Source organism: Neolamprologus multifasciatus, chromosome 6 (assembly GCF_963576455.1).
Source record: "Neolamprologus multifasciatus chromosome 6, fNeoMul1.2, whole genome shotgun sequence".
NCBI classification, from domain to species: domain Eukaryota; kingdom Metazoa; phylum Chordata; class Actinopteri; order Cichliformes; family Cichlidae; genus Neolamprologus; species Neolamprologus multifasciatus.
The window spans coordinates 37,418,324-37,445,161 of NC_140444.1; the positions used below are offsets into that span (position 1 = coordinate 37,418,324).

A 26,838-nucleotide genomic window follows, 5' to 3' on the forward strand; every position below is an offset into this window, starting at 1 on the left:
ACATTTCAGTAATTATGCATTCACTCAAAAGCAACTTACGACTGCTGGCAACTTTTAAGGTGGGATGTTTTGATGCATATCAATACAAGAGTTGTGATTGTTCAGTTGGCCTTAATCATTGTATTAGTGTTGTGTAAATGATGACAGGAGACATCAAAATGACAGAGCAAGCTGTGTTTTGGGATTTTTCTTTTGAAGACTTTGAAATTCATCCTCATGGCAAAAGTCTTTCTTTACATTTAATGAAATTTAGATTGAAAAATCTATATAACATTTGCATAAGATGATACTTGTCAAGATGTTGTTGGTGTGTAGAGAATGCTGATTGGACTGAAAGACAATAACCTTTTCTTCCTCCACTGACGGTGACATATGACTTTATTCAACAGAAGATCAAGGAAGTTATGAAACTAGTTATAAAACAGCTAAAGCCTTCCTTCTCTTTGCTTATGTTTCACAGTCTTGCCCACCCCACCCAGATCACAACGTTTTCTACATGCTGTCTACCAAAAGACACAACTCAGCAAGAAACTTGTATATTCCTCCCACTGACCTGCCCAACTCTATCCATTATCAGTATAATATTTTACTGCCAAAAAACAGTAAAACAATCTCGTGAGCAATGTCATATCTAGATAACTAGATTAGAAATTGCCAGGCTGTAAATACTGTTGAACAGCTAGCAATGCATACACGTATTCTAGAGTACTTTAGGTATAAGTAGTTTGATAGCATCTCTTCTTTTCTGTATCCATCTTTCAAAGCTTGTCTTTAGCCTCCCTCCTCTTCTGGCCCTATTTAATGATTTGCTTGCACGAACAGAGCTGCTAATGTTAAAGTCATATCCTGCATTCTTCACTGGCTCGTGTCTTTATCAGTAGTGGCTTTCAAAGGGTAGACTTACTCATAGCAGTGACAGGACATTCGCTCTCCCTACCCCCACCCCTTTTCAGTGAGTGCTTGAATTACAGTGCCTGATAGGAAAGCTGTCACTCGAGCAAGGATTTTCTTTTTAGCCACTATTTCATTTTCTCCCACTCTGAAATGGATTCCTTATCGCTAGTAATGGTGTTTGGCGGTTGATTTTATACACCTGTGGCAATGTGGCTACACCATCTCTGAATCGAGGAGGGGGTCAAAGGGTACATCTGTCACCATCTCACAATGGTGTGATTGCAGCCATTCCCCAACTCTCTGTGAATGGTACTCATGGCCATTGATCAGTGGTCTTTGATCAATGGTCATGACAATTTCCATATTAATGAAGAAACTGACCTCAAACCCATTGTTTGCCAGTGGTGGTAGTTTCAGTCATTGTGCAAATGTACTGTTTATAAGGTTGGAAACCTGCAGTCAGCTGAGACTGAAGAAGTCAGTTGGATGAGTGACGAAACGTTTCTCCCACTAAAAAATCCATGCCCATGTGAACAGAATCAACTTTTTGGGATTTACTTACCTGATTGAGCATGCATCAAGACAAGGCTGACATGGTTTGGGCATGTACAGAGAAGAGATAGTGGATGGAAGGAAGGAACAAAAGAAAGAGACCTCAGAGGAGGCTCATGGATACATACAGAGGGCTGATGTGACAGAGGAAGATGCAGAGATAGGATAAAATGCAAGATGATCTGCAGTGGTGACCCCTACAGGAAAAAGCTGAAAGATGTTTGTACTATGAATAGTTGAAAGTGTTGGATTTTTTCCTTTTTTGATACTTTATTTTTATGGGTTTTTTTAAACATTATACAAGGGAGATAGAGAGTATCAACAAAACAGAACATAAAAAGAAAAAAATGAATAAAATAAAATAATAATTTAAAAAAACTGGACTGGAAAAAAATGGACTTTTTCCTATAAATTAAAGTAAAACTTTTTTTCACAGAACTGTCGGACATAATAACAATTTAAGTTCAATGGTAAATTTCATATCCAGCTTTTTTTCTGCTTTGTTTTTTAATCTACAGGGTGGGCCATTTATATGGATACACCGTAATAACATGGGAATGGTTGGTGATATTAAAGTCCTGTTTGTGGCACATTAGTATATGTGAGGGGGCAAACTCCTCAAGATGGGTGGTGACCATGGTGGCCATTTAGAAGTCGGCCATCTTGGATACAACTTTTGTTTTTTCAATAGGAAGAGGGCCATGTGACACATCAAACTTATTGGTAATGGCACAAGAAAAACAATGGTGTGCTTGGTTTCAACGTAACTTTATTCTTTCATGAGTTATTTACAAGTTTCTCTTTGTTCACAGTCGTCGAAGAGGTTAACACGTGAGGAGCGGATCTAAATTGTGTTGATATCTGGTGAACGCAGTAACCGGGTCATTGCAGCAGATTTCAATGCAAGACACTCTACGCGACCACCCATCTCCCATGCTACAGTTAGCAAACTGCTTGCTAAGTGTCGTGAAACTGGTTCAGTGTTGGATTTTCCAAAATGTGGACGCAAGAAAACTGTCACTAATGAAGAAACATCAGTGGTTGTCCTAGCTTCATTTAGCAAGAGCCCACAGCGTAGCACTCGCCGCATGTCACTGGAGAGTGGCATTAGTTGAACATCCCTTCGGCGGATATTAGCTACTCACAAATGGCACCCTTACAAACTCCAGCTACTGCAGCATCTCAACGAGGATGACCCAGATCGGCGCACAGAATTTGCAGAATGGGCAAAACAAAAATTGGAACAGGACCCTCAGTTCACGCAGAAGATTTTGTTCAGTGATGAGGCAAACCTTTATGTAAATGGTGAAGTTAACAAACAAAACCACCGCTATTGGTCTGACACTAACCCCAAGACTGTTGGAAGAACAAAAGTGATGGTTTGGTGTGGTATATGGAGTACAACGATAGTGGGTCCATTCTTCATCAATGGAAACCTCAAGGCCACTGGATATTTGAAATTGCTACATGATGATGTGTTTCCTCTTTATGCACTGAAGCTGGCATGTTCCCTGAGTTTTTCCAGAAAGATGGTGAACCACCACATTATGGGTGCCAGGTCCAAGCATTCCTAGATTAACAGTTTCCTGGAAAGTGGATTGGTCACCGTGGGCCAGTTGAATGGCCCCCAAGGTCTCCCGATCTGACCCCCTTAGACTTTTATCTTTGGGGTCATCTGAAGGCAATTGTCTATGGTGTGAAAATACGAGATGTGCAGCACCTGAAACTACGGATACTGGATGCCTGTGCTGGCATTTCTCCTGCGGTGTTGCTATCAGTGTGTGAAGAGTGAGAGAAGAGGGTTGCATTGACAATCCAACACAATGGGCAGCACATTGAACACATTTTATAAGTGGTCAGAAACTTGTAAATAACTCATGAAAGAATAAAGTTACGTTGAAACCAAGCACACCATTGTTTTTCTTGTGCCATTACCAATAAGTTTGATGTGTCACATGGCCCTCTTCCTATTGAAAAAACAAAAGTTGTATCCAAGATGGCTGACTTCTAAATGGCCACCATGGTCACCACCCATCTTGAGGAGTTTGCCCCCTCACATATACTAATGTGCCACAAACAGGACTTTAATATGTATCCATAGAAATGGCCCACCCTGTACTTTGAAAGCTAGGGTTTGTTTTTTTACTTGTTATCTTGTTAGGTGCTATAATCTGTTGTAACCTCTGCTGCCCTCTTGCTCACGTTTCTCTTCAAAAAATAGTTTTTAATCTCAATGTGTTATATAAGTGAATAAATAAATGAAGAATATATACAAACAAAATTCACTCAAATTCATGATTATTTTATGGCATATCATAAGACATAAACCACACTAATGGTAGTTATCAGACATAAGAGAGTCAAAAAATGTAAAGTATTTACCTGAACTTTCATAAAGAGATTTATAACGATAGATTTGTATGTGTTATTTATCATATATTTAACATACTTTCCAGATTCTGTCCAGTCTGCATTCAGCTTTCTTTTCATGATACCTGTTTGAAAAATGGGGTCCTTTAGCTAAAGGTATCCCATTCAATAATCATTTTATAATCAATATATAGTATTACACAATGGGACACTGTCTGTACTGACAAACTGTTTGAAATCCCTACACTTTTCATATATGGAAGGAAAAGCATGATTCCAATTTACTATAATAGAGGCTTATACAATCGTGCCACAATCAATAGAGGAGCTATTATTAACAGGTGGGATTGATAGGATTTGACCAATGTCACCATGCACATCTGCAATAGAATGTTGAAAAGATTTATGGTATGTATTATGCATGTGTTATATGTCAGGAATGTCAGTGTCATGACCATTTCAACATATTTAAACCAAAGTTTGTCTAAACAAAAGTCATGAGTGCAGACTTTGCATGTATTTTGGGAAATGTGTTTTGACTTGATGAAAAGACAAATGTAATTCTGCATGGTGGTTGTATACACTGGAACTTTACCTTGAAAGTTAGGTCTTATTCTTGGGTCATAACTGACCATCAGACGATTCAAAATGTTGGAGGTAGAGTTAGCTGGAACCTGTGCCAAATCTTCTGGAGACAACTGCCTGTTAAAAGAGGATGATATTGGAGAATAATTAATATGATTTGAGCAGATGATAGATAAAAGTAATGTAAATAAAATAATTTAAATCTAAAATACTAAAAGTGTTAGAAATGATGGTTTCTTGATGGATACATATGACTTCATACTTCTGGGGGTGCCACAAGCAGGCAGCGGCTGATAGTGCTCCGGCTAATTCAGTGTCCTTGTAATCTGTAAGCTGAGGACCACCAGGTTCAGTATTTTAAAGTTACATATAACACATTCACTCATCGATTCAGACAAGTACTTTTTCTGTGCTTAAATGCTTTCTAGCTAACATTCATACTCTGATTAATGCATTGTGACGCAACTTGGGGTTAGTATTTACCAGACAAAAAAACAGTCAGGGATTAAACCACCAACATTCCAATTAGTGGATGACCTGCTCTGCCATCTGAGCTACAGCCACCCCTGTCCTAATGGTCTGAGTGCATGTGATATACACTGTGAAAACCCAGACAGAGCATACTGCATCCTGGCAGTGAGCTACCTCCTGGTCTAAGCCACCAGTGGGAAGTGACTGTAGCTCCATAAACTGAGATAAGTTGAAGTCAGATAGAGTCTTTGACAGAATGCAGGGTTAGAAGAGGCTCTTTGGAACTGAGAACTCTGCCACCTTGCAGAAGAAGGGAGATCCTAGGCTCCCCTGGACCCGACCATTCTTGAGCCCCTAGTACATCTGGACAGGCTACTTTACATCTCCTCTGTCAAGTCTTCCAAGTCTGCTGCAATAGTTGGCCTCCTAGTGGGCCAAAATATCTGAAGGGTTAACTGGCAGTTCAGCATTAGTTAGAAAGCCATCTATAACCTTGCAGTTCCTGCTGCTGCGGGTGGCTTTGCTGAGACAGGCTGAGAAATGTTCTTGGTCGTGCATGTTAGCAAACCTCTCCTACATAGAGAGGACCATCTGTGCAAAACAGCGGGTGATTCATATTGTCTTCACACCAGGTCTTTTAAGTCAGGCAGAGGCTGCAACTCCATCTGCAAGGGTCGACACTGTGTGGGTTCCTCAAACTCAGATGCGAATGCCACAGGGTTCTCAGGTTAAAATCCAGGGCCCTGGTTGCCCTACCATTAACCTCAGAGACAACTGCGAGGTGAGCGTGTGAGCATATATATATATATATCTGCAAGCAATGCACTGGCTAGGGATCACAACCAGAATCAGAACAGAAAAAAAAATGGAATAGTAATCTTGGATGCAGATTCATTAAGTATTGTGATGAATCTAAATACAGATGTGGAGTTGGAGCACTGGTCCTGTGATGCAGTCAAAACAACATGGACCTGAATACTCTCAAAAGCCCAGATAGGTTTGCAGAAAACATCATTAGTGCCGACTTGCTCTCGATTCAGGATTTGTAGAAATCTGAAGTCAGGAAACGACAAGACAACAGTGCAGACCCATCACACCCTGGTCACAGACTCCAATTTTTCTCCTATGCTAGGCGCTGTTGAAGCACTGTATGCCAATACAGACAGACAAGCAGATATCTGTACAGGCCATACTCACATAATATCTGTACTGAAATAACATCCATGATGCTAACCAAAGCATGCTGTTTGTTCACACACACACACACACACACACACACACACACATATATATCAGAGGCTTGGGAGCTTGAGAGTCCTACGCAGTATCGCTGCTGTTCCTAGGACTGCGCTGTTCTGGACAGAGATCTTGGATGTGGTTCATCTATCACTATGGCTGTCTTCCTCTGCTTGTCCACCACTACTATGTCCGGTTGGTTAACCATCAACAGGTTGTCTGTCTGTATCTGTGAGGAAACAGTTTAAGAGCCTGAATGCTCGTAAAGCTCCCGGCCCAGACGGTGTGTCTCCTGCCACTCTCAGACACTGTGCAAACGAGCTGCCCCCAGTGTTTTCTGGCATTTTCAAATCCTCACTGCAGGCATGTTATGTGCCTGCCTGCTTCAAGTCCTCCACCATAGTCCCTGTCCCCAAGAAGCCAAGGATCACTGGACTAAATGACTACAGACCTGTGGCTCTGGTCATAAAGTCTTTTGAGCGCCTGGTTCTCTCCTATCTCAAGACACTCAAGGGCCCCTCCTGGACCCTCTGCAGTTTGCATACAGAGCAAACAGGTCTGCAGATGATGCTATCAACATGGCTCTACATTTCATCCTGCAGCATCTGGACTCCCCGGGAACCTACGCCAGGATCCTGTTTGTGGACTTCAGCTCTGCCTTCAACACCATCATTCCAGACCTTCTCCAAGGGAATATGCCTGATCCCATCTGCCGGTGGATCACTGACTTCCTGACGGACAGGAAGCAACATGTGAGGCTGGGGAAGAATGTCCCGGATTCCCGGGCAATCAGCACCGGCTCACCTCAGAGCTGTGTTCTTTCTCCTCTGCTCTTCTCCCTGTACACCAACTAGTGCACCTCCAACCACCAGTCTGTCAAGATAATTAAGTTTGCAGATGACACCACAGTTATCAGACTCATCTCGGACGGGGATGAGTCTGCCTACAGGATGGAGGCTGAACTCGGGTGTCCTGGTGCAGCCGCAACAACCTGGTGCTGAATGCCAAGAAGACAGTGGAGATTATTGTGGACTTCAGGAAGCAAACATCCCGACTCCTCCTCATCATCCTGACTGACACCCTCATCACCACTGTGGACACATTCTGCTTTGTGGGTACCATCATCACCCAGGACCTCAAGTGGGAGCCCACCATTCCCTCCGTCATAAAGAAGGCCCAGCAGAGGATGTATGTCCTGAGGCTGTCAGGGTCCTGGGTCTCCTGACCCAGCATGTTTAGTTCTTTGTGATTTTTGTATTATTGTACTTGTGTGAGTTATTCTATGGTTTCTAGTTTCGATCCCTTGCCCTAAATGTTTCTCTGTGTCCCCTCTGTTCTCTGTAAGTCTGTGTCTGCATGTTTGAGTTTCCCTCTGTGTCTTTCGGTTGTTAGAGTCCTCTTCCTTATGGTTTATGTCTCTGTGTTTCTTAGTTGCTGTCTCCACCGTGTCAAGTTCGCGTCTCTGTGTGATACTTCCGTTTTACTTTGATGGTCCGTGAATGCGTCCTGCTTTGCTTGTCTCGTCAGTCCTGATTTCTCCAAGCTGTGCCCTCCTTCTGTGTCTCATTCCCCTCGTTACTTCCCAGTGTATTTAAACCCTGTGTTTCTCTGAGTCAGTGGCGCGTCATCCCTCATGCTGTGTGGAGCTCCCTGAGTCTCACTGTGAGTTTCCAGGTTAGTTTAGTTTGCTTTTGTATGACTTTCTCCTGCCAGCAAATAAAGCTGAGTTCTTTGTGTTTAAACCTCGTGCCTGAGTGCCTGCATTTTGGGTCCAACTCCTGCCTGCCATAAGAACAGTCTCTTCCCCTCTGCTGTTGGACTCATGAACAATAACCATAAGACTGTTCCCACCACTTGCTCAAACACATGACCCTGTATTGTGTTCTCTGTACCTGTTCCATTTTTGCACTGATCATCACCTGCATTCATGTATATATCAATCTGCTTAGCACTTTTTATTTTTATTTAAATATTTCTTTTATCATATGTCTCGCACAAAGTACCGCAGCAATTTCCTAATGTTGTAAATCTGCTCAGATCTACTCACTCAGTTCAATTCACTTCAATTCAATTCAATTTTATTTATAGAGCATGAAATCACAACAACAGTCAGCTCGAGGTGCCTTATATAGTAAGGTAGATGCTACAATAATACATACAGAGAAAAACCCAATAATCATAAGACCTCCAATGAGCATCCGCTTTGGCTTGTGTGCATTATATATATATATATATATATATATATAAATATATACATATATATATATATATATATATATAAATATATATATATATATACACATATATGTATATGTATGTATATGTATATATATGTATATGTATGTATATGTATATGTATGTATATGTATATATATGTATATATACAAGCCTGGGAGCTTGAGGGTCCTGCGCAGTATCTTAGCTGTTCCCAGGACTGCGCTCTTCTGGACAGAGATCTCCGATGTTATTCCCGGGATCTGCTGGAGCCACTCGCCTAGCTTGGGAGTCACCGCACCTAGTGCTCCGATTACCACGGGGACCACCGTTACCTTCACCCTCCACATCCTCTCGAGCTCTTCTCTGAGCCCTTGGTATTTCTCCAGCTTCTCGTGTTCCTTCTTCCTGATATTGCTGTCATTCGGAACCGCTACATCGATCACTACGGCCGTCTTCTTCTGTTTGTCTACCACCACTATGTCCGGTTGGTTAGCCACCACCATTTTGTCCGTCTGTATCTGGAAGTCCCACAGGATCTTAGCTCGGTCATTCTCCACCACCTTTGGGGGCATTTCCCATTTTGACCTCGGGACTTCCAGGTTATACTCGGCACAGATGTTCCTGTACACTATGCCGGCCACTTGGTTATGGCGTTCCATGTATGCCTTGCCTGCTAGCATCTTGCACCCTGCTGTTATGTGCTGGATTGTCTCTGGGGCATCTTTACACAGCCTGCACCTGGGGTCTTGCCTGGTGTGATAGACCCCAGCCTCTATGGATCTTGTACTCAGAGCTTGTTTTCTTGTGCTGCCATGATTAGTGCCTCTGTGCTATCTTTCAATCCAGCCTTGTCCAGCCACTGGTAGGATTTCTGGATATCAGCCACCTCCTCTATCTGCCGGTGGTACATACCGTGCAGGGGCCTGTCCTTCCATGATGGTTCCTCGTCTCCCTCCTCTTTCTTGGGTTTCTGCTGCCTGAGGTATTCACTGAGCACGCTGTCAGTTGGGGCCATCTTCGTGATGTATTCTTGGATGTTTGTTGTCTCATCCTGGACTATGGTGCTGACACTCACCAGTCCCCGACCCCCTTCCTTCCGCTTAGCGTACAGCCTCAGGGTGCTGGACTTGGGGTGAAACCCTCCATGCATGGTAAGGAGCTTTCTTGTCTTTATGTCAGTGGCTTCTATCTCCTCCTTTGGCCAACTTATTACCCCAGCAGGGTACCTGATCACGGGCAGGGCGTAGGTGTTGATGGCCCGGATCTTGTTCTTACCGTTCAACTGACTCCTCAGGACTTGCCTGACCCTCTGCAGGTACTTGGTGGTTGCAGCTTTCCTAGCGGCCTCTTCATGGTTCCCATTCACCTGTGGGATCCCCAGGTACTTGTAACTGTCCTCTATGTCTGCAATGTTGCCTTCTGGTAGTTCAATCCCCTCAGTTCTGACTACCTTCCCTCTCTTTGTTACCATCCGACTACACTTCTCCAGCCCAAACGACATTCCAATGTCATTGCTGTATAGCCTGGTAGTGTGGATCAGTGAATCGATGTCTCGTTCACTCTTGGCATACAGCTTGATGTCATCCATGTAGAGGAGGTGGCTGACAACTGCTCCGTTCCGTAGTCGGTATCCGTAGCCAGTCTTGTTAATGATCTCACTGAGGGGGTTCAGGCCTATGCAGAAGAGCAGTGGGGACAGAGCATCTCCTTGGTAGATCCCGCACTTGATGGTGACTTGTGCTATGGGCTTGGAGTTGGCCTCTAGTGTTGTACGCCACATCCCCATTGAGTTCCTGATGAAGGCTCTTAGGATCCCATTGATCTTGTACAATTCTAGGCATTCCAGTATCCAGCTGTGGGGCATTGAGTCATAGGCCTTCTTGTAATCAATCCAGGCAGTGCACAGGTTGGTCAGTCTGGTCCTGCAGTCTCGGCTGACTGTTCTGTCTACCAGTAGCTGGTGTTTTGCGCCTCTGGTATTCTTGCCAATTCCTTTCTGTGTCCCGCTCATGTATTGACCCATGTGCCTGTTCATCTTAGCCGATATGATGCCTGACAGGAGCTTCCATGTAGTACTGAGGCAGGTTATTGGTCGGTAGTTGGAGGGGACCGGTCCCTTCTTGGGGTCCTTGGGGATCAGGACCATCCGACCTTCGGTTAGCCATTCTGGGTGTCCCTTGTTAACTAGCAGCTGGTTCATTTGTGCTACCAGACGCTCGTGGAGTGCAGTCAGCTTCTTTAGCCAGTAGGCGTGAACCATGTCGGGCTGGTGCTGTCCAACTCTTCATACTGGAGACCCTTTCTTGGATATCTGCCACTGTGATGGTTATTGGACCCTGTTCAGGGAGGTCGCTATGGTCTGCCCTCAGATCCACTAGCCACTGAGCATTGCCGTTATGGCTTGCGTCCTTCTCCCATATGCTCTTCCAGTATTGCTCCGTCTCCAGCCTTGGTGGTGCTGTTCTCTTATTATTGTTCCCTTGCCACTGAGAGTACACCTTTGCTGGTTCTGTGGAGAACAGCTGGTTTATTCTCCTGCCTTCTATCTCTCTGGTGTACCTCCTCAAGCGGCTGGCCAAGGCTGTGAGTCTTTGCTTGGCAGTTTCCAAGGCCTCAGGTATGGACAGCTTGCTGTATTTCTTATGCACCTTCTTTGTTGCACCTTTCTGCAACTCCGATAGTTGGCTAACCTCCCTCCGTGCTACTTTGATCTTGCCCTCTAGCCACAAGGGGTACTGCCCCTTGTGGCTGTTCAACTTGTAGCCAAGCATCTCACTGATCACTGCTGCCGTATTGTAGATCAGTTTGTTAGTGTCGGTAATCGTGGTTGTAGGTATTGTCCGTAGTGCTGCATTAACATCCTCTAGCAGACCTTCTGAGGGTACTTCACGTAATCTTGGTAACCGGCTTCGGGGGATCCAGGTTTCAAGCTTGGCCATGATCCTATATTTCAGGTCAGTTCCTCTCGCACTCAACGATCCTTCTCCTGTCGCACTTGGGGCTATGTACCCAATCTCGGGTGGGGGTGATGATATCTCCCCCCTGACCTGGTGTCCTGACTCCTTCTTGCCGTAGCATTTATGTTGTACCTCGTCAATCTCTAGCTGTGAAAGCAGTCCCTTCTTTCGAATGTTGGAACACTGAGCTACTAGCTGTTTCACCGTCATTGTGGATGTTTTCATGTGACGTATGACCCTGAAGGTAAGCGCGTCATGGACAAAAGTAAAACAGTATGTTGGATGTGCCACTAGTGATGGGATTTCCGGCTCTTTTTAGAGAACCGGCTCTTTCAGTTCGGCTCACTAAAAAGATCCGGATCTTTCGGCTCCGAACCGGCTCTTCAGGTTGTTTTGTTGCTTTAATTAATTTATTATTAACAATAATATAAAATTATGCACAAAAGGAATTACTAATGTAAAAAAAAAAAAGTGGTTTTATTTATATATGTTTATATATAAATATATGCGGTGGCCCCTAGAGACAAAACACATACAAACTCCAAAACACATTTCTAGCATGAACTGAACTTCCAAACTTCCAAAACAGGGCTACCTAGATCACTTTAATTACACAATTGAAAGCATGAAAGCATATGTGTATTGTTTGTGTATTTATACACAAGCATTCATATATAGTCAAATAATTTAAAAAAAACACATTAATTTACCTGTTACTACCACACACCAAATCCGGTCGTTGGTACTTGCTGGCTTGTGTAGCCACTAGGTAACAAAAGCTCAACACTGCCCCTAGCATCCTGGAGCACTTCTGTTGTCTTTTGTACATGCTTTGAGTTTTTATGTGCTTTTGAGTTTTTACGTGTTTTGGAGTTTGTACGTGATTTGAAGTTTGTATGTGCTTTGTCTGTAGGGGCCACCGTAAATATACTTTTATTTATTCACTCCACATAAAATGTAATAAATAAATCATATAATACAAAAATCAACTATTCACATTTCAACTTTTAACTATTTTAATTTTCAGCTTTTTCCTTTTACAAATTTAAAGTGAAACAACACAAAACACTGCAAACCACAACACAATTAAATATAAATTATAATATGAAAACAAAAAGAAGATGCATATTCTCTGTCATATGGACCTGCATGAATAAACTTTCTGAATCCTTTATCATCTGCAACTGAAAATAGTTGTGGATGATTACTATACCTTTCTAATGTGACATTGTTGTCCCTGGCTCTTTCTCTGTCCCTCCCTCCCGCTCTGTTCCTGTGCTACTGACTGTAACTACCACCCCTCCCCCCTCTTCCCAGCGTAAAGCACAAGGCTCGCATGCTGAGTGAAGCGAAAAAAAGTGCGAGAGAGAGGGTGAGAGAAAGAAAAAAAAAACCCACAGCTCGCGATAAGGAGCCGGCTTGCGTCGTTCACGTCAAAGATCCGGCTCTAAGAGCCATTTTGTTCGCGACTGACCCATCACTATGTGCCACGCAATGCTCAATTGGTGGGAATTAGTGCGTTAGCGCAGTTTGCGGGGCGATCCACGGTAGCTCGTTAACGGAGATTTGCTGTGTTGTGGCGTTAACGTCATTTCCGATTAACGCTGACAGCACTAGTGGGAACACAACGAATATGACTGCACATTTACTCCGACAGCATCCTAGAGCAAAGACAAGTGGAAGCAGACAAAAACAACAAGCACGCATGCTACAAACTTTACCCGAGTCATTTAGACAGCCGTTAGCACATGATTCTCCTTATGGGGACCTGATATGTTTAATATGCTGCTGAGAATATAGCCCAGAAGAAGAGTATAGTATAGCTTTTATTTTGGAAAGAGACATTTCTCTGTAATAAACTCTCTTTTCCAAAGATGAGTGATTTCTCCATCAGATAGATTTATTTTTTTATTACTTTGTTGTTTCAGCAACATTAAATTTAAAAACTGTACTTTTGAGTTATATTTATCATTTTAATAAATGACAAATTAAAAAGGCATGAACATTTTTTTTTGTATCGAAAAAATATCGAACTGTGACACCATAGTATCGAACCGAACCGTGAATTTTGTGTATCGTTGCACCCCAATATATATATGTGTGTGTGTGTGTGTATATATATATATATATATATATATATATATATATATATATATGACAACTGTATGTTACTCACGATGGACAGACAACTTGCTTTCCTTTTTTTCCTTTCTTTGTGGATTTTCCTTCTTTACTTGAGGCAAGTTGCCAACAGCAGAGCAGCAAAAGCAGCAAAATCACTGGCCTCAATCCAACAGCCATGGTGCCTGAAACAGAGTTTAATACTGGCCTCAGTACATACAACATATAGCTTAAAAAAAGAACAATATTGTTGCAAACTTAGCACAAGATTTCACCACATGTAGGAATCCACTAGAATTTATTTTTTATGCATATCATAATAGATGTGATTACGTTTTGGAAATACATCACTTTGTTTGAGACTCTTTACAGTATTTATCTGTGACTATGCTATCACATTCAGCTTAAAGCTTGAAAAATACTTCACTGAAATTTGTCCTAGAAATGTTCACTGAGTATAAAACAGAAAGGAAATAATAATAATAAAGCCAGACAGAAATAATAATGAAAATAAATAATAATAATGATCTATTATTGCTGTGTCCCTTATACACCTAGGAGTGGCAGCACCATTTATATTCGCCTCATCTCAATTGGATATAGTTATTCAATTCCTTAATCCATATATCTACGGTCAAGGATATTTTTTAAAAGCAGGATGCCACTTTCTACATGAAAATGGTATATGTAGGTTTTTGAGATGCCTCACTTGTAGTATTTTACCATTATATTTTATCAAGATATTTAATGTGACAAAAAATCATGTTAAGAAGAAATAAATTCATAGCTACATAAATCGCTTTTTACATTCTTTGGTTTTATACATGTAGCTTAAAGTATATGTACTAAAAGTCTGTATACTCAGTAATGCAGCATTGGTACGTTTTGGTAGGATGGCCGTGATTGTCTATGAGTAACAATAATAATGACATGTTCAGTGACCTTTCTGACACAGTTTGTGCACAGTTGCACAAACTGTGTCAGAGGTGCACAGTTTGCAGCCAATCAAAAATGTTCAGTGTGATTGCCCTTCCTGATCTGTAGGTGTCACTGGCTCTGATGCTCCCTGAGCTGACCACATCAAAATACAACATCCTCTTCACTATAAACTGAAGAATTTTGTGGCACATGTTGAAAGACCTCAGCTTCCTCGGAAAATAGAGCCTGTCCATAGAATGTTTTTTTGTGGGATAGTAATGCTAATTCCAACATTTCAAATTTATGAATGTTTTTGCTATTGCTATATAAACAATTAATATTTGGTTAAAGTTTAACTTTCATTCAAAGGTTTTCGGAAAATATTTTGCAACTTTTTGGAAAATTATTTAATTAATAATAGCCCTTATACATCCTCCTCATTCCATCTGAAGTTGATCACCATTTCTTTGTCTTTGGCCTTATTAAAATTCAGAAGATGATGAGTCAATAAAATGAACAAGATTTCTGTACTCCTTGCCCTTGCCCATCACTTTAAAAGAGCTATCCAAGCACAAGCAAAATACCCAAATTAAACACTCTGTTGTTGTTTACTTCTGACCAGTTACTGGGATCGAAGATTCTCTTGCCCTTTCTACCAGCAATGTGAATGTTTGTCTTTAATAAAAAACATGAATACAATAAATATATAAATAATCACAAATCAAAAGGAAAGGTTCTTTTATTCAGAAGCATTATATGCTGTACATCAAAATTCTCCTCTTTTTTATAATGATAGACTGACAGATAATTGAGGAAATATTTTAAATTTCTCCAAACTCCTCTGATACATCGAACATGCAGACCCAAGCTTGTTTCACCATTGGCATTTATTATCAGTGGAGTGATTGTAATAGCACCGGATGGCTTATATAACTGTTTTATTACACCAATCTCATCACTGCCAATAACAAGCTAAGTAACTGGATGCTGCCTTAATTTACCTAGTCATAGTGGCTTATAGGAGCGTGTGTGTTTGTGTGTCATAGTTTTTTAAACATGCATCCATCCATCCATTCATCCATCCATCCATCCATCCATTCATTCATTCATTCATCCATTTTCTTCCAGGGCCTGGTCACGGGGCGGTAGCCTAAGTATAGAAGCCTAGACTTCCCTCTCCCCAGCCACCTCCTATAGCTTATCCGGGGAGAACACCAAGGCATTCCCAGATCAAGCGAGAGAATTAACCTCCTGGGTCGGCTTCCTCCTGGTGGGCCATGTCAGAAGACTTCACCCTCACTAAGATTATGCCAGTGAGGATGACTACTACCACTCAGCGTCCTCCTCAATTTTGCATTTTTCTTGTGTTGTAAGTGCTATTTTCTAGTTTTTTGGCAACAACTAACCACCTATGACAGACAGACTCTTTTAGACATCCTACAACATTCATAATCTGGGACCACACTGGTAGCTTAACTTGGAAACAGACAACACTTTCCCCTTTTTCCAAGATTCTTCTAGCTAACATCCAAATTTTGGAAAAAAAATGGATGAACTGCTTTCCACAGCATATTATGGACTGCAATGTCTTTATTTTTACGGAGGCATGGTTGGATGCCTCAATCCCTGAATCGGCTATTCTTCCTTCTCCATTCATCGTCAGGACTGGACAAAGGAGGTGGGTAAGTTGAGGAGAGGTGGCGTGTCTATAATGACTAACAAGCAATGGCGTGTTTCATCAAAGTGCTCCCCTGATGTTGAACACCTCATGATCAAATGTGTTCTGTACCGCTGTTTATATTTTTTCCCCCTACGCTGACGCTGTGTGGGTGCTGCCCAAGCTGTATGATGTCAACCACTGGCAAGAAGTACTACACCCCAAAGCGACAAAGCCAGCCTGAAGAAAGTTCTGCCATGTAAGCTTTCCAACATGAATTAGAATAGAATTCAACTTTATTGTCATTGCACATGTCACAAGTACAAGGCAACGATATGCAGTTTGCATCCATCCAGAAAGTGCTTTAGCAATAGATATATTACAAAATATATATTAGCACTAAAATCGATATATATATATATATATATATACACACACTACAAAAATGGGTCTATTATGGGTATGTTACAATGTACATGGTATGAAGGTATGTTATGAATATGCTATAACTATAAGTATGTACAGGCTGTACAGAGTGTACAGGCTATGAACAGGATATAAATATGAAAACTATACAGAGATATGAAATACGAAACTATACAGAAATATGAAATATGTTATAAAAGTTGAAGAACTATAATTATTGTATTGTACAGAATGATTGCCTATAAAGCATTTACAGTAGTGCAGTTTAGATCAGTGAGATATGTGGCTGATTTAAACAGTGGTTCTACAGTGGCTATAACATCCTGGATCACCTTTAGACCCCTTTCACATGTGCCTATAAAGCCCACCTTTCAGCAAATCAGATTACTCCTCAGTCCTGCTGCTACCAGCCAATAGGCAGAGGCTGAAGCACGAGCAACCAGCAACAATGAAATGATCGGGTTCAATGCTGAACCAACTAATCACACATGGTCCTGCATCACTGCTTCCACACTATGTACTGGGAAGTTTTTCAAACTGCTGCCAACAATAACGTAAATAACCACACAAACTGCTTACTGGATACATCCACAAATGAATCTGTGTGGTTGACGTTGTCTCAAACATCAGGCGCATGTGGAGTGGGCTAAAAACCATAACACATTTCAAGGGGAAGAGCTACAGCACAGTGGAGATGACTGGTTCCCTACCTGAGGAGCTGAATGACCTTATAAACAGTACCGTCTGTGAAGGTTCTCAGTCATCCAGGTCATTGTAGTCAAAGGAGCTTGCAAAGAAAAGCGTCTGGACTTCTTTAAGTTGCTTAAAGACATTTCACCTCTCATCCAAGAAGTTTCTTCAGTCCTAAGGTCAAATGGTGGAGAGTCCCAGATATAAACCCACTAGGTTTAAATCTGGGACTCCCCACCATTTGACCTTAGGACTGAAGAAGCTTCTCGGATGAGAGGTGAAACGTCTTTAAGACATTCCTACAGTTTAACTAATTGGTGTGTTTTATCTGGCTTCGTGAATAGATAAAGTTGTCGTCTGCATAGCAGTGACAATGCGTTCTATCCCTTATGATACTGCCTAAGGCAGTGGTTCCCAAACTTAACTTAAAATACTGTATAAAGCACCTTGAGACGACTGTTGTTGTGATATGGTGAGTATAAATAAAATTGAATTGAACTGAGTATTTTTTTTCCTCTTCAATGGTTAAAATTTTATTTGTGAAGAAATTCATAAAGTAATTATTAGTTAAGGTTAAACAAATGCTTATCTTAATAGAGCTCTGACTTTGTGTCAGTCTCAGGATCTGAACTGTCACATCTTTCCAGATCTTTTAGACCTATTTTATAACTACAAGACTTTTATTCTCTGTAGCTGTTTTATAAGGTTTAGGCAAGAAATTCTGACTTTAATTTTCATGGTTTGATTAGGTTTGAACAACACAACTATTTGGCACCTAAAGTACACAATGGCTGCACAGTGGAACTGCAGTTAACATTGGTAACATTACTGCAAGTTGGTTTCTTGTTCAGACCACACATGGCCTCTGTGTGGAGGTTGTACGTAATAGGTTTCCTTTAGCCATTCTAGTTTCCTCCCACAGTCCATAGACATGCATGTTAGATGACCGGTGATTCTAAATTACTCATGGAATTGTAAAATGTTTCAAATGTACAGAATAAAAGCAAAACAGCAATAGATTTGTATTAAAAGTTAGAGCTGGTTAGTTAAAATGTTACTTCCATTCAATCTGCAAAAAGCTTTTTCATCCACTGTTACTATGGTGACAACTCCCACCCCCGGTGGTGATATCAGACTTTGTCTCAAATTTTTCAGGGCTTGGTTGGATCACTTTTGTTTAGCAATGTGACTCCTATTCTTTTATTGTTTTAAGAAAAGTTATTTTCTTCAAGAACTTTTGGAAAGAGATTTTTCTGGTTATATTGCAAGACTGACACTGAAGGTGACAAACACCTTGTTCATCAGCAAATATAGCAAAAACAGTAAATAGGTTCATGGTAAAATATATCACCCCCCTCCCCTTTTGTCATCTGTTTGCCCATCTAGATTGAATAGATGCCCTTTCCATCTATAAGATCATCCATCAAAGTAATATATCATTTATTTACAGCAGAACTATATCTATTGGTGACCCAGCCCTCTGCATCTGACATTGAGAAGATTAAGTTAGAAGAATAATCATTCAGATAAACTAGTGGAACAGAGAAAGGGGAAGTGACAGAGAGAAGCATAGCATGTAGGGGAGGTGGGGGGTGGGTACTGCGGCGTTAGATCACACTGTCGAGATGCAATGACACAGCTCACTGATGCTGCTGTAGTTTTACATAGGAATTGCTCTCCGGTGCAAGAAAACTGCAAGTGTAGCAAAAACTCATACATCACAGGTACAAAATGTACAGGGTCTCAAGGACAGGACAGTACTAAAGCCTTTTGGTATAATATGATTTACAACTATCTGTTATGTTCTCTCTTCTCTTTTTCTGTCTCGACTATGCGCATGCAATCTGCCCTACAACTGCAGCCACAGAAAACAGTCAGAGATATTCAGCATTCCTTTGATTCTTACCTTTCTTTAGTTGGGCCATTGATTCTGCTGCATTACTGAGATTCAGCGGTTAGTCAGGGTGATGCTGCTCTGGCTAGAGCTAGGCTACATCCTCTCTCCCTCTCCTTCTCTGCTGCACTCTCTGGTGCATGTTCCTTTATCTGCACTGCTCTTGTCGTCTATTCCAAGTTCCTGTCTGTCTGGCTAGAGGAAGTAGCACAGTAATGTCACTGATTAACAGCTCATGAGTAGGGAATTTTATACATATTATATTACTTGTGTGCTAATTGCTTATTTATTTATTCCCTTTTTTAAAACATATTTAACAAATGGAGAAGAAAAGAGGAAGCAAGAAGTCTAAAATCTATCTACAACAGATTAACAGTATTTGAAAGTTATACCCCTAAAAACAGAAAGAAAACCCAGCAAAGACCTGACACAGCACCTGAGAGATGCATCTGGACAGTCAGATGGGAGCGTGGTTGTCAAGAAATCATTTTTAAGGAAAGACATAGGGTGAAAAGGTTAAGGTAAACACAACAACAACAAAAAACTTTGTCAAAATGTTTGATGCCGTGATGAATCCAAATGTGAAAATTTTGGTTCAGATTGTTGGTAATATATATGGATTATGAATGGGGGAGGTTGTCAGCAAGGAACAACAGTCACTGTCTACAGCCAAAACGTTTTGGATGCTTGGGTTGGTTCCTGCATTTCTTCCTATGCTTATATAAAAGAGGGATGGCCTGGCTCCACTTCCTCCCTCTGTACTAATGTGAAGAAAACTGCCATCTTGCATTTTTACTGCCACAGTATGTGTAGTAGTGATTTGGGGTGGAGTTGCTGCAACAAACCCCGCCCACACATCTGACCACAAACACACCCCTTGCACTTCTTATGTTGTCAAGCTGCTTGAGTTTTAACACCCAGAACTGTCACCAGGGAAAAGCTACTCCACGTGTATTTAAGCCCTGTTTTCCTTCATTCTTTGTCATGTTGTCCGATTACGTTATCCATATCCATGCTTCTTTGCCAGTGAGTCTTTTCCTGATATCTTTAGTTATTTTGTTTTTTTCCAGCAATAAAGCTGCATTTTGAGTCTAACGTCTGTGTGCCAAGTATTGTATTTTGGTCCTACACTGCCCACCACACAGCCTACCCCATGACTAGAGAGAGACCAGGAAACTCACGGTGAGCATGGATTAGAGAGGAAGTGTCAGAGGCTGAAGATGGCATGGAATATAATCCATGCAACCGAGACCAAGAAAAAACTGATGAGGACAAATTCAGTGATGAAGAGGATTGCCATGATGAGACTGTTGTCACGTCAACAAGTCAAAGAATGGGAACTTATCCCCACCTGAGAATCAACTTGGGCTTTTAGCTGAAACTCTAATTTGAAAATAATGGTAAACTATAGTGGTAAACATGGAGGTAAGCCAGAAAGACATCAAAGCATACATGAGGGGGTTTTTTTTATTTTCAGTGGAGATCCGAGAATGAATCTACCAACAGTTTATGGATGTAGAGTTCAGTCGGACAATTGTTTGGGCCACCATGTTACTCTATAAATTTTACATGTTGACAGGTTTGTGGAGCGCCAGCCACTCATCTATATCCCATCTTTCAGGAACCCATAGATAGTGTTCCTGAAAAGAGGTAATTTTAGTGTAATGTTGGAATCATTTGGTCCATACACAGCTAAAATATTCCTGGTCACTTTGACAGCTGTGATAAACAGTATACTATGTTTGATCTGGTTATTATAGTCAAAATAGAAATGATGTGTTTCGACTCAAATATAAGGCATATAAAGTCATATTAATGAGACATACGGGGTCATAAATAACAGAAGTTCAAAAACTTTAGTTGATAAAACAATCTAACACGACAAGAAGGGAAATATATCTATTATTATAGCTTTTATGATGAGTCGTAATGAAACAGTCATTTTTAACTGTGAACACAAAATAGTTTAACATAAAACGAACACAAGGGTTAATTAAAGTAGTACTGCACACAATTAGAAAGATTCAGTTGTCCCTTATTATCCCAGCAGGGCATCCAACAGCCATCAGAGGGTAGGTGTTGTGATGGAAAGTTTCTAGTTCATTCTTATATTTATTAGTAGGTGCTTAGAACTTCTTGTATTTCTTAGGTGAGTCTGTGTGTCAATATGACCTGGTGTAACTATGCTTAACTACTTTTTACTATGTTATCTGCTGACTGTTAGGGCATAGAAGGATGAAATTCCCAGGGAAACCAGTGCCAGGTGCTTCCTGGAATATGGATAGCAGGAGTTGCTCCCTGCCCAGCAACAGCGGGGGTTGAGACAAGAAGCTGTTGTAACTGTAGTGATGCACCAGGAGTTGTGTGTGAAGGTATAAAAGAGGCGGCGTGACGTCTCAAGGGCAGAGCTATCCTGACTGCATAACTGTGATGTTTGCAGTCTGTTTGCTCTCTTGCATCCTGTAATTAAAAAGCTTTGGCCACAGCTGGCCGCGTTGCAGACTTTACTAACAGGAAATTCCAAGACAGTGTTCATTTCCCAGATCTTGTTCTTCAGATTTACCTCAATGTTTGCAATGTTGCCTTCTGCTAGTGCAGTCCCCTCAGTTGTGACTACCTTCCCTCTCTTTGTTACCATCCAAATACACTTCTCCAATCTGAATGACATTCCAGTGTCATTGTTGTAGATCAGGGGTGTCAAACTCATTTTAGTTCATGGGCCACATGGAGAAAAGTCTATTCTCAAGTGGGCCGGACTGGTAAAATCATTGTATATATAACTTAAAAACAACAACTTCAGCATAACATAGCTATTAATCATAAAACATCTCAAGTTATTTGAAAATTCTGAGGACAACGAACACACAAACACACAGTGCCTCAGTGATTCACAGAACTGTTTCACAGATCACAGAACTATATCAGGGTGTCACTTTGCAGGCAGCAATGTAGATAAAAATAATGAAATCCTGTTCCTCAAACAAGTACAAGAACCACAGAACAGGTTAAATATATAAATCAAATATAATCAATTAGAAACAGTAGCACATCAACATAAAAGTATATAAACATAAAGCTGGAGCCTGAGGACAGTGTGTCCAAAAGCACAACATAGCTATTAATTACAAAACATCTCAAGTTATTTGAAAATTCTGAGGACAAAGAACACACAAGCACACAGTGCCTCAGTGATTCACAGAAGTATATCACAGATCACAGAACTACATCAGGGTGTCTCATGCAGCACTTTCAGTGGGGTTGCATAGTTTATTTGACTCCTGATACCTGGCATCTTTTAGCTTTCACCAGCTCATCAATATCAGGCTTCACATCCTGAGCGGCAGCTAACTTCAGGATGTGATTCAAGTGCCTGTGCGTGAGCCTTGAGCGCAGTTTTGTTTTATTTATGCTCATTACAGAGAAAACCTGCTCACAAAGATACGTGGTTCCGAACATGCACAACAGTTTTGCTGCGAGGGCTGTCAAGTTGGGGTAACCTGGCAAGAGATTCTGATAGAATGTGTTCAAGCCAGCTGCGGCAAATTTGCCCTTCAAATCCGAGTCACACTACAAGTCTATTATTTCAAGTTGGATCCTGACGGGCAGATCAAAGGGATTCACGGTGAACGGCGAGCAAAAAACGTTGAAGTCTTTCTCCAGTTCACCAAAAATCTGAAATCGTTGCTCAAACTCTAGTAACAGTCCCGTTAGTTTATCTTTAAACCGCTTCATATCTGCCACACTTTGGATCGTGCACACATTTTTCAGACAGGGGAAGTGAGCTGCATCACCACCAGCGAGCTGCGTCTCCCACAACAACAGCTTCAACTTAAAAGAACGTATGCTGTCATAATTTTGCGTGACAACTTTGTTGCGTCCTTGCAGCTGTTTGTTCAAATTATTCAGGTGCTCTGTAACATCCACCATAAATGCAAGGTCCTGCATCCATTCTGCAGAATGAAATTCTAACACTGATTTGCCCTTTTCTTCCATAAACTGTTCAATTTCTTCTCGTAAATCAAAGAAACGCCTCAGCACAGCACCTCGGCTCAACCATCTTACCTCAGTGTGGTATGGCAGGCCATAGATGTGGTCTTTCTCTCTGAGAAGACTGTCAAACTGACGGTGATTGAGACCTCTGGATCGGATGAAATTAACAGTTTGGATGACCACCTTCATGACGTTATCCATTTTCAGTGACTTGCAACACAAAGCCTCCTGGTGCAAAATACAGTGAAAAGTCCAGAAATCACGTCCTCCATTTGCAGATTGCACTTTATCTCTGAACTTTTTTACAACGCCTGCTTTCTTCCCGATCATTGAGGACGCACCATCTGTAGCCAGGCTGACAGCGCAGGACCAGTCCACTCCGACCCTGTCCAGCGCGCCGACGAGTGCGGTGAAAATATCAGCTGCGGTCGTTGTATCTGTTATCGGTACCAACTCCACGAACTCCTTGGTGACGGTCAATGTATCAACAACTCCGCGGATGAAAATTGCCAGTTGTGCAACATCTGTAATGTCCGTGCCTTCATCAATTGCAACTGAAAACACAATAAATGACTATTTTTTTTTTTGCTTCAACTGGCTGTCCAAATCCGCTGAAAGATCAGAAATCCTGTCGGCAACTGTGTTTCTTGTCAGACTGATATTTGCAAAGGCCTGGCGCTTTTCAGGGCACACAATCTCCGATGCCTTCATCATACATGATTTTACAAATTCACCTTCACTAAATGGTTTTGAAGCTAGTGCAATTTCGTTAGCAATGAGGTAGCTAGCTTTCACTGCAGCATCACTGATGTCTGGGCTGTGAGTAAACACAGACTGCTGTTTCTTCAGACCCGCCAACAGTTCATTCACCTTCTCTCTTCTCCGCTGTCCTTGGAAGTTGTCATATTTGTCGGCATGAAGACTCACATAGTGGCGACAGAGGTTATATTCTTTCAGCACTGCAACATGCTAGGAACACACCAAACATACAGCTTTCCCATTCACTTCCGTGAATAAATAGGAGGATGACCATTTTTCTTGGAACACTCTGCACTCTGCATCCACTTTTCTCTTTTTTGACAGAGACATATTGGGGCAATGAGGGTGCCAAGCACATCAGGTTTAAATTTCGTGGGCAAAATAAAGTAGCTCACAATTGCTATTGCGCCATCCAATGGACACAATTGGAACAGCAGTTTCTTTATTTAAAAATTGCTGCTCATTTTTATACTTTACAAAATCATCTCACGGGCCAGATTAAACCCGTTTGCGGGCCGTACGTTTGACACCCCTGTTGTAGATCCTAGTCGTGTCAGTCAATATATATCTCGTTCACTCGTGGCATAATGCTTGATGTCGTCCGTTCTGCAGTTGGTAACCACAGCCAGTTTTGTTAATGCTTCTAATCTGGGCTCAATCAGGTGATTATTTATGCTGCAGTAGATCAAGGCTGCTGGGGGATTCCCAGGGGATGGATGGACTACTTCTTCTTCACTCACCTTTTTTTTCACACTGTGTGTATACACTACTGTTCATTTAATCAGTTATTTTTAATCTCTGGCTGTTTTCCACAGTGTTTTTTTGTCCCATCTCCTCTGCCCTCATTCCTAGCTGATCGCAGCAGATGGCCGGCCTCCACTGAGCCTGGTTTTGCCAGAGTTTTCCTTCTAAGGCTACGTTCACACTGCAGGTCTTAATGCTCAATTCCGATTTTTTGATCAAATCCGATTTTTTTGTCTGCTTGTTCACACTACAGATAAAATGCGACATCAAACGTGCTCTAGTGTGAACGCTCAAAGCGGCCCGCATGCGCAAAAGAAGACGTCACACACAACGCGCTCTGTTTAGACCCAGAGCAAACAGTATTGTTTAACTGATGGCCCTTAATATAAAGACTTCGGACTTCACGTTTCCCAATTTTTGCTCTAAGTTATTTTGTTATTTACATAATAATGTAAATAACATTATTTACATTATTATTATTTACATTTACATAATAATGTAAATAACCTAATAATGATCCTTATTGCTGTTTTAGAGAGGAGCGGTACTTCAAAGGATAGTTGCAGATTTCTGTCAGAATCTGCAGATTATACAGTACAAATAAAATGTTCACGTTTCTCCAACGTTGTCTTCCCAGCAGTTTCACTGGATGGCCAGGAAGCGTTCGCGATGTCTTCTCCGGAGCTGATAATTGGCGTCTGTCTTGTGTCAGTGACGTAAAAGACGGATTTAATGCGACCTGACCATTCAAACAGCGGTCGCTTTCTAAAACATCAGATATGTATCGGATTCAGTACCACATACGAAAGTGACCCAGATCACTTTTATGAGAGCATGAGGGTGGGAATGGATGTTTGTATCTGTGTGTGCCTGTATGTCTGTGTCTATATGTCAGGTTGGGTATCAGACGCCACCTCTCTGAGGACATCTCAGGCACTCCAAGGTTTGGAGGTCTATCTCCCCCCACCACTTCCCCTGCTGGGGGCGGACTCCCTCAGACATCGGTGCGTTGGTGGTTCTTTGTGTCCGGGGATGGGCGTCCCAGGTACACACCGGCTCACTCCTTGGCGGCTGCTTATCGGGGCCTGGAGCCTGGGGCTCGCTCGGGCCACTTCGGAGGTGGGGTGCCCCCGGCCTCTCGGCCTGGGGCTCGGTCACTCAGGCACAGCTGGCTTCCGGCGGAGCTCACGGGCACGTCACTGCAACCCCCCCTGGCTTCTGCTCCGTGGCTGCTGAATGACCCCTCATCTGGGACTCTCCTCAGCTCTTTCTGGGACAGTGGCACGGTTGCCCCTCTGTTGGTCTTCCTTGGTCTCTTGTGTTCTGAGGGCCTCTGGATGTCTGGAGTTCTGATCTCCTCCATACCTGCTTCATGCCCTGGAGGACGGGGCTGTGGCCCCCCCACACCCTCTAGCAGATCATTACATGAAGGAACCTTTTTAAAAACAAACAAACAAGCGCGTCCATGCTCAGAGGTGCACACACGGGTGATCACACACACAAACTACACCCTTTTTGGCTCCTACCTCAATGCACACTGTGTGCTGTCGATCTTACGTGCTGCACAATAATGTTTAATATTTAGTATTTACTGTCATATTCCCATATATCATTGTGATGTTATTTATTCTATTACTCTCGTTTTCTTCTGCTTGTTTTCTTTCTCAACAGGTGATCCAGGTGATCGATATATGTATTTTTTTCTTCTGCTTATTCTGTTGGTTTTTGTTTTTTGCCCTTCTCCCCCGTTCCTCTTCTCAGCTGTTTTTCTTTCCCTCTTTCTTTCTCCCTTTTCTTTCCCCCAGTCAAGTCTGTCCCGTATTCAGCAAGTGAAAATAAAATAAATAATAAAAGGTGAATCAAATGGACCATCACGGCAAAGCAGGGATGGTCAATTTGGTAAAGTAAATCCGTTGGGCATCTTTCTTCGCCTTTAGACAATAATTCTGATGGCAAAAGAGCCAAACGGGACAGGCAAAAAATAAAAAAAAATAATAAAATAAAATTAAAAAAAGAGAAAGAAAGTGACCCAGATCGGATTTGAAAATATCGGATTTGGCCGTTCACACTGTCATACCATGATCGGATATGGGTCGCATAGGGTCAAAAAAAATCGGATTTGATGCGCTTTCGCCTGCAGTGTGAACGTAGCCTAAAAGGAAGCTTTTAACATAAAGCTAGTCACCAAGTGCTTGCTTGGAGGTCGTCTGATTGCTGGGGTTTTCTCTGCAATATTGTAGGGTCTTTACCTTGCAATATAAAGCACCTTGAGGCGGCTGTTGTTGTATTTGGCATTATATAAATAAAAATTGCATTGAAACATTTTCTGTACATCGTTTTTCCACACTTGAAACAAC

The 26,838-nt window shown here is 41.8% G+C and overlaps 1 protein-coding gene, 1 long non-coding RNA gene and 1 pseudogene across 3 annotated transcripts in view; 1 reads left to right on the top strand and 2 right to left on the bottom strand.

Moving 5' to 3' along the window:
* Positions 1–24,914, bottom strand: part of LOC146517622 (glycine receptor subunit beta-like) — a 60,025-nt gene extending 35,111 nt beyond the window's left edge. The window contains exons 1-4 of one of the 2 annotated variants that reach the window (XM_085164031.1): positions 23,051–24,913; positions 19,001–19,183; positions 13,459–13,588; positions 4,412–4,518 (exon numbers count right to left, since the gene is read on the bottom strand). In XM_085164031.1, the coding sequence (XP_085020157.1) occupies positions 4,412–4,518; positions 13,459–13,588; positions 19,001–19,019 (256 nt within the window). In that variant the 5' untranslated portion in view covers positions 19,020–19,183; positions 23,051–24,913. Of the gene's footprint in view, positions 1–4,411; positions 4,519–13,458; positions 13,589–19,000; positions 19,184–23,050 lie in introns of both variants that reach the window. The other variant, XM_085164033.1, reaches the window with a different exon arrangement.
* Positions 1,148–2,692, top strand: LOC146517623 (uncharacterized). The gene is made up of 2 exons (XR_014874732.1): positions 1,148–1,240; positions 1,297–2,692. It is a non-coding gene; the product is annotated as an uncharacterized LOC146517623 (long non-coding RNA).
* LOC146517624 (uncharacterized) lies at positions 4,527–7,312 on the bottom strand (annotated as a pseudogene).
* Positions 24,915–26,838: the final 1,924 nt, after the last annotated feature.